The 12,916-nt window shown below is 40.1% G+C and overlaps 1 protein-coding gene across 1 annotated transcript; it reads left to right on the forward strand.

The window, feature by feature from the left end:
- Nucleotides 1-1,118: 1,118 nt before the first annotated feature.
- On the forward strand, nucleotides 1,119-1,499 carry LOC121444382 (E3 ubiquitin-protein ligase PPP1R11-like). The gene has a single exon (XM_041646198.1). It carries the CDS (start codon nucleotides 1,119-1,121, stop codon nucleotides 1,497-1,499), a length of 381 nt encoding a protein of 126 aa, XP_041502132.1.
- Nucleotides 1,500-12,916: the final 11,417 nt, after the last annotated feature.

Genomic DNA, 12,916 nt, shown 5'->3' on the forward strand with positions numbered 1-12,916 from the left:
GTACAAGGTAAACTATTTTTCAAGTCAATCAGTAGTTAGACTACTCAAAGTCAGGTCTCTTAGGAGATAGAAGCATACATTCTATCTGTGTCTTTTAGTTGTCATGGAGACAGGCACAACAAAGCAGCAACAAAGCTGGTCTCCTAAGGATGTCTGATGACAGAATACCTAAATAAGACCAAAAAGACCTGTTGGAGATCCTTAGTAAATGGGTATGTATATAATGCGGGCCATTTAAAACACAGGGATTCTGATTTTCTAGACCCAATGATTTTTAGCTTGCTAATTTCCCTGGCTTAGTCTTGTCCTTATTGTCATCAGATCTGGTGTCACCCACATTGTAATTCATGTCCACCTTTAATAACAAGTGATTTTCCCTTTAAATGATTAAGTTATTGCCAATTGTCTTTCTTCTGTTTATCACTAGTAATAATGTTAGTTAATGTGTAATTACTCATCTGTATTACTAACTAAATCCCCAAATCTCTAAATTATCCATTTTCTGACTTCACATTGATACTTCATTAAAACTTAAGATACACAGTAAATTGTATTCTTTGCATAATAAAGTAATAATTCTAGAAGGATTTCACTATGAAATTCAGATTCCCTTAGTAGTGTGACACTTGAGTTCTTTTCCAACCATGTCTTTAACAATCACAGTAGACCACACAGTAGGCCATAGACATACTCAAATAGAGAAACATTTTTTTATACACAGAAATAAATATTGATCTTTGTGTGTCTGTTATTACTCAAAATTCAGAAATTAAGATCCGTATGGTGATTTCTCTAAGCTAATTTTCGCAAAGACATGCATTTTAAAGTGTCATTTATGTGCTTTTTAATCTTACAGGAGATTAAAGTAGTCTGGTCCAGATTTCCTTTCTGCCACCTCCCTGGGAACCAAACTACTTTCTGTGATTTCAAGACTTGATTTTAAACAAATAAGCACCTAAGAAACAACAGTAAGTTGGGTACCTGTGGGTGAGAAAATTAAAACAAAAACAAGTGTAACATTACATTCTAATTGTGACTCTAACTGGGTTCAAATTCCTATTTCCTCAGACTCCTTGAATACATTGATTCCTCTCCTCTGCCCTGCTTCCAGTTCTGCTATGGAAGAGCCAACATCTAAGCTGACCGAAGTCATCTCAGAGCCCACAGTTGATTTGGAAAATGAGCTCAAAAATATCAATCTGTCCAACCCATTAGAGAAGGCAAAGTCAGGCAAGAGGGTTGAGTGGTCAAGTGACACTATTGATAATGAGCACTTGGGCCGTCGCTCTTCCAAATGTTGCTGTGTTTATGAGAAGCCACGTGCTTTTGGTGAGAGCTCTTCAGAAAGTGAAAAAGAAGATGATGACAATTGTCATATACTCTGTGCCTGGGGTCATCACAAGGGAAGACGCCGTGTTCTTTCAAGTACTGATGCTAGTACTTCATCTTCAAAGCCTCAAGACACATCTGAATCCGTTCCTTCCCCTATTAATGACTAAGTGTCATCCTGCTCCTATGCCTGAACCAGACTGAACAGCACTATGTCCATGCTGCTACTCAGGGATTAAATGCTGTTGGTTCTCGTATGATTGTGTGTGGTATATTTAATCTTTGCCCAATGGGAAAAAATGTAACAATAAAGGAAGGCAGAGGGTGAAGCATGGATCACACAGAGTATTTGTGAGCCCTGGTATAGCAGAGTTGCTTGTAAACCACACGGAACCGGGGTTCTTCAAGACATATCTGTTTACTTATTATTCTCAGGTACTGGAATGGTCTGTCTGTACCTATCTCCTTCTGGTTAGCCTATGGTCATCATATTAAACTCCACAATTTCCCCAAGTCACCACCTTGTCCACACTATATTAACTACTTTTCTCATAGCTATGTCAAAATAACTGACAAGAAGCAATTTAAGGAGATTATTTTGACTGACAGTTCTAGGGAATACATTCCATCATAGCAGGGAAGACATGGCAACAGAAATGGAAGAAACAGCTGGGTGGTAGTGGCACATGCTTTTAATCCAGCACTTGGGACACAGAAGCTGTGAGTTCTATGTCAGCCTGGTTTATAAAGTGAGTTCTAGAACAGTCAGGGCTATTACACAGAGAAACCCTGTCCGGTAAAACAAAACAAAACAAGAAATGGAAGAAAAAGGAAGCTAGCTGGTCACATTGCATCTGCATTTAGGAAGCAACAGGAAATGAACTCTGATTATTATTATCAGTTTCCTTTCTCCTTTTCATTCAGCTGGGCAGTTAGACTAGTTCTCCCACCTCTGTTAATTAAATCAATTAAACAGACATACCCGGAGATTTGTTCTCTCAGTGCTTCTAGATCCTGCAAAATTAGAAAACAATATAGACTATCACAAGTCCATCCGTTGTCAACTTGACATAGAAACATATTACTTGGGATTTCAGTCCGGTGTTCCATTTGGGTCTCTGTCTCTGTCTGCCTTCATTGCCCGATGAAAGTTATTCTCCAGGAGGATGACTCTATGTCTTTCTTTGGGTTCACCTTCTTATTTAGCTTCTCTAGGATCCCGAATTATAGGCACAATGTCTTTTATTTATGGCTAGAAACCAAATATGAGTGAGTACATCCCATGTTCCTCTTTTGGGGTCTGGCTTACCTCACTCAGGAACACCGGACTGAAATCCCAAGGTCCAAATCAGGAGCAGAAGGAGAGAGAGCATGAGCAAGGAACTCAGGACCGCGAGGGGTGCACCCACACACTGAGACAATGGGGATGATCTATCAGGAACTCAACAAGGCCAGCTGGCCTGGGTCTGAAAAAGCATGGGATAAAACCGGACTAGCTGAACATAGTGAACAATGAGGACTGCTGAGAACTCAAGAACAATGGCAAGGGGTTTTTGATCCTACTGCACGTACTGGCTTTGTGGGAGCCTAGGCAGTTTGGATGCTCACCTTACTAGACCTGGAAGGAGGTGGGTGGTCCTTGGACTTCCCACAGGTCAGGGAACCCGGACTGCTCTTCGGGCTGATGAGGGATGGGGGACTTGATTGGGGGAGGGGGAGGGCTATGGGAGGCGTTGGAGGGGAGGAGGCAGAAATCTTTAATAAATAAGTAAATTTTAAAAAAAGAAACATATTACTTAAAATAGTATCACTATGTGCTTTGAGTGTTTTTCTTTCATGTGTGCCTGTGCACCATGCACATGCAGTGCCTTCATAGGCCAGAAGAGGGCATCAGATTTCCCAGAATTGGAGTTATAGATAGTTGTGAGCTGCCATTTGAATGCTAAGAATTAAACCCAGGCCCTCTGCAAGAGAAGCTAGTGCTTTTAACCAGTGACCCATCTTTCAAGCCCTCCAAATAGGTTACTTTTAAGTAATATCCTTTTACCATATGTTCCCATAAGCTGATGGTTTTCTCATAATACCAAATGCATTCCTCAAGTCCTACTTCTAAAGTTCTCATACTCTTCAGCAGTTCCAACACATTATTTTAAAATCCAAAGTCCATGTCTCATTTGAAATTCAAAGCAATTTCTTAACTATAACCTTCTGTTAAAAAGAGAGGGGGCAACAAGATGGCTCGGTGAGTAAAGGCACTTGCTGCCATACCTGACAACTTGAGTTTGACCCTGGGAATGACATGATGGAAGGAGAAAACTGACTCTTCATTTCTGCAAGTTGTCCTCTAGCCTCCACAAACAGATAATCACAGTGTGTGTGTGTGTGTGTGTGTGTACACACGCACACGCACGCATGCACACAAGTGTGTTGCATGGTGTGTATGTGTCCACGTACCCACACAAAAACAAAATAAACAAATAAATGCAAATGAAAACAAGTAAAATAAAAATATATTACTTAAAAAATACAATGCCATAGAACAAACGTTCCTAACTCAAAGGGAAGAATGAGAACATAACAAGGAATGATCACACCAAAGATAGAAACTCAGCAGAGCAAATGCCAAATCCCGAAGTTTTGTTTGCTATCTGGAGCCCATGATGAAATCACATCCATTAAAAATGGTTTACTTAGGTAGCCCCACTCCTCTTCCTCTGCTTCTAAAAGCACATACAACTTCTCTATTGAGTCAGATTTCTTCCTTGTCTGCAGCTTTTCTTAGTCCATATCCCATGGTTTTGACATCTCAAACATCCTGGGCTCTCCACACATTTAATTTTCACAGCTTCATACAATGGTCTCACAGCACCCTCTTCAGGGAGTCCAAACCTTTCACACATTGTCTGGCCTCAGCAGCTCTCTGGAATCATGGTGCAAGTCCCCATGACCTCCTCAGTGTTTTCAACTCTCATGCACACCAAACCAGAACCACATTGTCAATACTGCCAAGTTTAGTTGCGATATCCAGATGGAGCCTGGACCCTGTGAACTACAGTTGCACCAGCATCTGTGTATTGATCTTAGTGAAACACTTTCTGAAAAGGTAACTGTCGAGTAGGGAATCCTTTTGGCAGCATTCTCAGTTTAGGTCCTGATATATACCTTATTATGCTTTAAATTCTTGGTTGAATTTCTGACTTGGAATTTCTTTCATTGCACATATTAAGTATTGCTATTTTATAACCTAGTCTAGTAATATTTTACAATCTTTGTATATTTATTTATTTTCTAATATTTTTATTTATTCTTTATAAAATTTTATCCTGTTTATATCTAAACCCCTCCTGGCCCTTGTAAGTCTCCCTGTGATTCCCCCCAACATATCTCCTTCACAACTTGATCTCTTACATTCTTTTGATTTCCTTTTACATGCTATTATCTAAGCCTCGACTTAAGAATTGATAAAGATTTTCATGTAGTACTGATTCATAGTCATTTATTCTTGTACTTTGACATATTATAACTGCTGCATTTTATCTGGTTGTGCATTGTTGTGAATACTGGATATTAGTACTATGCTGTCCACACCCCATCTACTGAATTAAAAACCTGCAAAGATACTGGGGTCTCCTTAACTCTGATATAACATGCATTGTATATAAAAGGACTAACCATAGCCAGAGAAACTACAGAGAAATGGCAACAATATCTAATTGGAAATAAAATCATCATTACGCAATGATGCGGTATCTCAAATACATCACCAAGAGAAATCTACTTATTGAGAAAGCCTTAATAGATCAATAGAATATCCCCTCATATGTGAAAAATATCAAGATAGGAATTCAAGAAAAGGTAATATGACATATAAAAATTTTATGGCTCTCACCCAAGAGATTCAGGTATATCAAACTGGAGGTATCACTTGCCTCATAATGATTTTTAATAGATCAATAAAACGTTTGAAATTTCAAACAGTTTAATAAAATATGGAGAAAAATGCTAGACATTAATGATAAATTAATCGGACATTGAAAAATACAAACATGTAGCCCAATGGAACAAAAGAGAAGACTGAAATTTGAATGCATTAACTAAAGTCATTTGATACTTTGTAAAAAGGCAAAAAACACATACATTAGAGAAAATATGGCATCTTTAATAAATGGTGCTGGGAAAACTAAATGTCCACATATAGAAGAATGAAATTAGACCCGTATCTAGCACCTTGCACAAACTTTAATAGTAAATGAATCAACCATCTCAGTGTAAAAGATGAAATACTGGAAGTGCTACACTCTTCAAGACAGGTTCAGGGAAGAAATTTCTGAATAGAATTCTGTATGCCCCAAAATTAAGGCCAAGAAGATAAGCAAGACTTCATAAAAACAAAAGCCTCTGTACAGCAAAGGAAACCATCAACTAAGTGAAGAGAAAAATCAGTGGAATAACATCTTTGACAGAGGCTTAATACAGAAGTGGAACAAAAAGAAATAAAAATGTCAAGTTTGAAGAGAAAAGGAGCAACAAGAAATTTTACTTAAGACTTGTGCTTAAAGAGATGAAGAGATTAAGGAGAGGCCTAATCTGAATCAGAATAAAGGAAAGGGTGCTTTAAGAGCAAGACCATGCCCGGCTAGGCTTCCAAGTCATGAAAGAAAAAGGTCTAAGGAATTTTCTGCTCCAAAAAGCAACAAGCAATCAAAGCTGGTGCATAAATCATTTAAGGGAGCCAGGGGTTCAACCCCAGTAGGCAATTAAACATGGTAATACCTTATCGTCCATGTGGCTCTGTGTTTAGATTCATGAGAATGCATAGTAAGGGGGGGTGGTAGAATCTTCCTCCATGGTTAAGAAGAGCCACTAAGGGCAGGCATATGGCTGGGGGTTCCTTGGATGGAGACCATGAGAAGTCATTAAGCTGTAAAAGTGAAACCTGCATTGTGTTAGAGACTCTAAAATGTTTGAGGTACCAAAGCCCTCAAATACCTGCCAGGGTGAACTGAGCACAGGGAGTAGAACCAGTCTAGGAGAGAGTTTTTTTTTCAGGCAGTAAAGCTGGAAGGGTAGAGCCATCTAAGTCATCTGACATCAGATACAGAGCTAGAGGACCTGCAGGTTTCTTCGGCGGATTTCAGTTTTGCTTTGGTCCTATATTTCCTAACTATGCTCTGGTTCCTCCCTTTTGGAATGGTAATGTATATTCTCTGACATGTTCTATGGAAACATGCAATTTGCTATTTGATTTTACAGTGGTTTACTATTAAGAGTTTGCCTTGTGTCTCGGAAAAAATGTTGACCTTTGGATTTGAAACATTGTTGAGGCAGAAAGACTTTGGAGACTTTTGAAGTTGGACAAAATGTAGTAATAAGAGTGGCGGGGGGCTGCGTCCCTGGCACCCCAGCCTCCTGGCTAGCTTATGCCCCGAAATAACAACACACAAACTGTATTCATTTAAACACTGCTTAGCCCTTTAGCTCTAGCCCTTACTGGCTAATTCTGATATCCCGATCAACCCATCTCTAATAATCTGTGAGAACCGGTCTTACCGGGAAGATTCTAGCCTAGTCCATCCTGGGTCAGAGCTTCATGGCGTGTGTCTGCCCAGGAGCAGGGCATGGTGTCTCTGCTCCCAAGAGGAGAGCTGTGGAGTCTGACCTCACTTCCTCTTCCTCCCAGCATTTTGTTCTGTTTACTTCACCCACAGGGCCAAGCAGTTTCTTTATTGCTTAACCAATGAAATCAACAGATTGATATATGACACTCCCACATCACTTCCCCTTTTTCTGTTTAAACAAAAAAAAGAAGGCTTTAACTTTAACATAGCAAAATTACATATAACAAAACAGTTATCAGGTAAAAATTACAATAATCTTTATCATAACTAAGGAAAACTATAACTATAACTAACTATTCTTAACTCCATCAAAGACTCCAGAAAGATATAATATTACCTAAGTAAACAAGAACTAAGAAACTTCAAACTCTAGAAATGACAAAGACATCTCGCTGCCTGGACAGTCACCCAAAGTTTTTTTGTACCGTTGGGGCATCCATCTTCAGCCTTAGGCCCATAGTATCCAGCAGACATTTTCATCAAGCAGGAAATTCCAAAGGCAGTCACTATCTGCTTGTCCTGAAGAATGTCTCACAGACTCTCTCATGAATCAGGAACCCCGAAAGATCATCTCATCTTTAGGCAAGTTCAGTAGTCCTCTCTCTGGGGGTTCTCTGTTTCCAGTTTATGCAATAGTCCAGGCAAGAGCAGTTTCTTGCCCAAATGGCTATCAAACTCCATAAGGATCCTCTTCAGTGCCCATCTTCCTCTTGAAGTAGATTGGTGCTGCCAGGAGCAGAGTATCTCATTGTCATGAAAAGTCCTAAGTTATTAAAATATTTTAAATGCCATATTCTGCAGCCTTTGAGAGATATGAAGAATGCCTATCTGAAATATATTTCTATATGTCTAGAAAATCTAACTAACATGACTACAAGCTTTACTATTATCGATGATTATCCATTAACAACCTATATTTCTTAATTATACAGTACATATTTAAATGAACTACACAATCACAATGCCTTAATCAAAATCAGAAACACTTATACATATACCAAAATTGACCTTAAATCTCTATCAATAAAGCAAAATCTATACTAATGCAAATTATTCATATCTATATCATATCCCCCTTTAAATGTAAAAGAACATTTATAAACATTTTTTGGGAATATGGGCACAGTTTTTTCTCTCCAAACTGCTTCCTGCTGAATGGGGGCATCGTTAATTAGGCCTTTCATGGTATAACCTGTGTGCTAGTTTCATCTCAGTTGGCAGTTGAGCAAAGCAATTTTCTGAAGGTGTTCACACCAACCCTTCAGGAGGGCGTGGTCCATCATACTAAATTGGGATAAATGCAATCCACAAGGTCTGATCCTCTGTGAAAACAAAAGAAGAATCTCTTTTCCAAAGTATCATATCCTTAGATCCAAATTCAAAATATCTATGTTGGATTAGTTCAGCAGCATTTATAAACAAATATCTTTTAGCATCTGTTTCTCCTTCCTCAGCATTTAAACAATTCAAAGAGAGCATAATAGCATACAGTATCAAAATTCTCTGTCTATTTTCCATCTTTGTACAGCTTTGTTTTAACCTCTATTTTGTTTATTTTTACTTTTAACTTTTTGCTTTTTGAGACAGGTTCTCTGTATCTTTGACCTAAAGTAACTCTGTAGACCAGGCTGTCTTTGAACTCTCAGAGATCCACCTGTCTCTGCCTCCCAGGCATTCGGGATTAAAGGTGTACACTACTACACCTTGAAATCACAGAGATCTGTTTGTCTCTGACTTCTAGGCATTGGGATTAAAGGCTTGTGTTACCACACCTTGAAGTCACAGAGGTCAATCTCCCTCTGCCTTCCAAGTGTTGGGATTAAAGGTGTGTACTACCACACACAACAACTCTCTTCCTTTTTTTTGTTTTTTACTTTAAGAACTTCAAGTTTTAGTCTGCATATATTTTTAACACACTTTAAACCATTCAGAAATTTTCTCTGTCTTTGAATCACTCTTTACTGCATATCTCTCTTTTTCTGACCACATGAGTCTTTAATTTACCAAGCAATCTCAGTAGGACTAAAGCTGTGGCTTTGACGGCTGTATCTAGCCCATTCCTTAGCTTTCCAGCCTCATGGCGGATATACAGGCTGCAGCCATGTGTATAGCCACAACTCTATGGTGTTTCAAGGTCCCTGCCAGCCAGCGAGCTACAACAGACAACACTCAAGTCCTCTCTCGGTAGCCGGCCCTCCTGCCTCAAATAGTCAGAGTTTGCCCTGGCAGGACAGCCCAGAAAGCTGGCATTTTTAAACGGCGCAGCTTTTTTCCTGCTACGGCTGAAAACCAAAAAGCATGCGTTCAGCTTTTCGTCAACACCATTTAAGTGTTTCGTGGCAGGACCTCTTAATGAGCTGTAGGGTTTTGCAGCTAAAGCTGAGTCAGGAAGCCTCTATTAAATGAGGCACTTGCTTGCCTCTAGCAAGCAGAGTAGATGCGAGAAATTGTTGCTATCACATCGGGCGCCATTCTGTAGTAATAAGAGTGGCGGGGGGGCTGCGTCCCTGGCACCCCAGCCGCCTGGCTAGCTTATGCCCCGAAATAACAACACACAAACTGTATTCATTTAAACACTGCTTGGCCCTTTAGCTCTAGTCCTTACTGGCTAATTCTGATATCCCAATCAACCCATCTCTAATAATCTGTGAGAACCGGTCTTACCGGGAAGATTCTAGCCTAGTCCATCCTGGGTCGGAGCTTCATCCCGGGAGTGGGGCATGGTGTCTCTCTCAGGCGTCTGCTCCCGAGAGGAGAGCTGTGGAGTCTGACCTCACTTCCTCTTCCTCCCAGCATTTTGTTCTGTTTACTCCACCCACAGGGCCAAGCAGTTTCTTTATTGCTTAACCAATGAAATCAACAGATTGATATATGACACTCCCACATCAGACAAAATGCACTTTGCATCATGATATGCTCTGCAGGTCACAGCATGGAATGTGGTGGTTTGAATGAGAATCACCCTTATACAGTCACATGTTTGAATGGTTGGTTCCCAGTTTGTGGAACTATTTGGGAAAGATTTGTAGGTATGGTCATGGTCGGGAGGGGTATAGTGTGGTGTGTGTGTGTGTGTGTGTGTGTGTGTGTGTGTGTGTACTAGAGGTTCTGAAAGACTCCTGCCATTTTTAATGTGCTTTTTGTCTCCTGCTTTCAGTTTAAGATGTTAACTCTCAGCTGTTCCTGCCTTTAAGCTTTGCTCCACCATCATGGACTCTAACCATCTGGAACCAGAAGCCAGTTAAATGCTTTTTTGTAAGTCACCTTGGTCATGGTGTTTTGTCACAATCCACCTGCCTTACAGGCCAAATAGGAGAGTCAAAGGGGAAATGTCATGTGAGAACCACCACCCTTGAAAATTCCAAGTTGTATCACCCCATAACAAAAAGAAAAATAACACAGAAAAATCTCAGTGAATCAGATAAAGAATTCAGTTGAAAGTCTTTATAGAACACTAGATTAGTCACATTAAAATAATCAGAGCATAAACACAAGTCTTTCAAAATAATGTATTTAGACAAAAAAAAAAGAAAAAGATTGAGAACAGTATTCATGCTCACGTAGATAGCATTACATGATCAAATAAAACGTAATTGGTAGAGACGCGGCGGAGCGGCGGCGGCCAGACGCGGCGGAGCGGCGGCGGCCAGACGCGGCGGAGCGGCGGCGGCCAGACGCGGCGGAGCGGCGGCAGCCAGACGCGGCAGAGCAACACCACATACAGGAAGAGGCTTTCGGGGACCGGCGCAGAGACAGACCCAAGCGGCAGGAACAGGCGTGCAATAAGGAGAGCAGATCGCCCTACTACAATCGAATCAAAGAGGTAGGCCTTTGGTTGGCCAGGTCACTGGCACAAGGGGAGCCTGGTCCTGTCCTGAAGATCCTTCAGAGGGGTGAGAGGGTTCTTGGCCTGCAGCAGGAACCACGAAAGAGAGTGAGGGCATTTTGTAAGCGGAGCCCTTGGCCAGCAGGGAAACCTGATCCGGTTTTTAAAGGACCCATTGGATAGGATCAATAGGAGGAGATGGGCAGGCGTCAAGGCAAGAATTCTCCCAATAATCCGAAAAACAACATGAAAACATCAGAACCCAATGATCTTACAACAGAAGTATTTGAACAACCTAACACAGAAGAAATGGAAAAAATCGACTTTATGAAGATAATAGAGTCCCTTAAACAACATGTAAAAAATGCCCTTATAGAAATGGATGAGAAGTATAACAAAAAGTTTGAAGAAATGAGTAAATACGTACATGATACCCTGGGAAACCAAGAAAAAACCATCAAACAGGTAATGGAAACAGTTCAAGAATTGAAAACTGAAATGAAGGCAAAGAAGAAAATACAAACTGAGGACCAGCTGGATATGGAAAATCTAGGCCAACGAGCAGAGTCTACAGAAACAAGCATAATCAATAGAATACAAGAGCTAGAAGAAAGACTCTCAGATGCTGAGGACACCATAGAGAAAATAAACGAACAGATCAAAGAAAACAGCAAAGCCAACAAATTCTCAACACAAAACATTCAGGAACTATGGGACACAATAAAAAAACCAAACCTAAGAATAATAGGAATAGAAGAAGGAGAAGAGTCACAGCTCAAAGGCCCAGAAAATATTTTCAACAAAATTATGGAAGAAAACTTTCCCAACTTAAAGAAAGATATTCACTTAAATATTCAAGAAGCATACAGAACACCAAACAGACTGGATCAAAGAAAAACATCTCCTCGCCATATAATAATCAAAACACAAAATATACAGGTTAAAGAAAAAATATTAAGAGCTGCAAAAGAAAAAGGGCAAGTAACTTATAAAGGTAAACCGATCAGACTTACACCTGACTTCTCGATGGAAACTATGAAAGCCAGAAGGTCCTGGATAGAGGTTCTGCAGAAGCTAAGAGACCATGGATGCAAACCCAAACTACTATACCCAGCCAAGCTATCATTCATTATCAATGGAGAAAACAAAACATTCCAGGATAAGAACAAATTTAAACAATACGTAGCCACAAATCCAGCCCTACAGAAAGTAATAGAAGGAAAATCGCAACCCAAGGAATCCAACACTGCCAACACTGCCTACAATAACCCAGGCATCTAATGACCCTTCACGAGCACATCTCAAAGAAGGGAGACAATCTCTACTACCAAAAGCAATAAGAATAACCGGAGTAAACAACCACTGGTCATTAATATCACTTAATATTAATGGGCTCAATTCACCTATAAAAAGGCACAGGCTAAAAGATTGGATACGAAAACAGGATCCAACATTCTGCTGTTTGCAAGAAACACATCTCAACCACAAAGACAGGCACCTACTCAGAGTAAAGGGTTGGGAAAAGGTGTTTCAAGCAAATGGTCCTAAGAAAAAAGCAGGTGTGGCCATACTAATTTCTAACAAAACTGACTTCAAACTAAAATCAATCAGAAGAGACCGAGACGGTCACTTTATACTCATAACAGGAACAATTCATCAGGAGGAGGTCTCAATCCTGAATATATACGCCCCCAATATAAAAGCACCTACTTATGTAAAAGAAATATTACTAGAACTCAAGGCAGACATCAAACCACACACACTAGTAGTAGGAGACTTCAACACACCTCTCTCTCCAAGGGACAGGTCAATCAGACAGAAACCTAATAGAGAATTAAGAGAATTATTGGAGGTAATGAAGCAAATGGACTTAACAGACATCTATAGAACATTCCACCCAAATAGGAAAGAATATACCTTCTTCTCTGCAGCTCATGGAACCTTCTCAAAAATTGACCACATACTCGGAAACAAAGGAAACCTCCACAGATACAAAAAAATATCAGTGTCCACCTGTGTCTTATCAGATCATCACGGATTAAAATTAGAAGGCAACAACCACGCTGCCCCCAAAAAACCGACAAACTCATGGAAACTGAACAGTCAACTACTGAACCACACCTGGGTCAAGGAAGAAATCAAG

Source organism: Microtus oregoni, unplaced genomic scaffold, assembly GCF_018167655.1.
Source record: "Microtus oregoni isolate MIOR12 unplaced genomic scaffold, Mior012 000121F_ref0000216, whole genome shotgun sequence".
Taxonomy (NCBI): Eukaryota; Metazoa; Chordata; class Mammalia; order Rodentia; family Cricetidae; genus Microtus; species Microtus oregoni.

Bases quoted from the DNA above. Each gene is read 5' to 3' on its own strand.
- LOC121444382 (XM_041646198.1), top strand. From the start codon at position 1,119: ATGGAAGAGCCAACATCTAAGCTGACCGAAGTCATCTCAGAGCCCACA.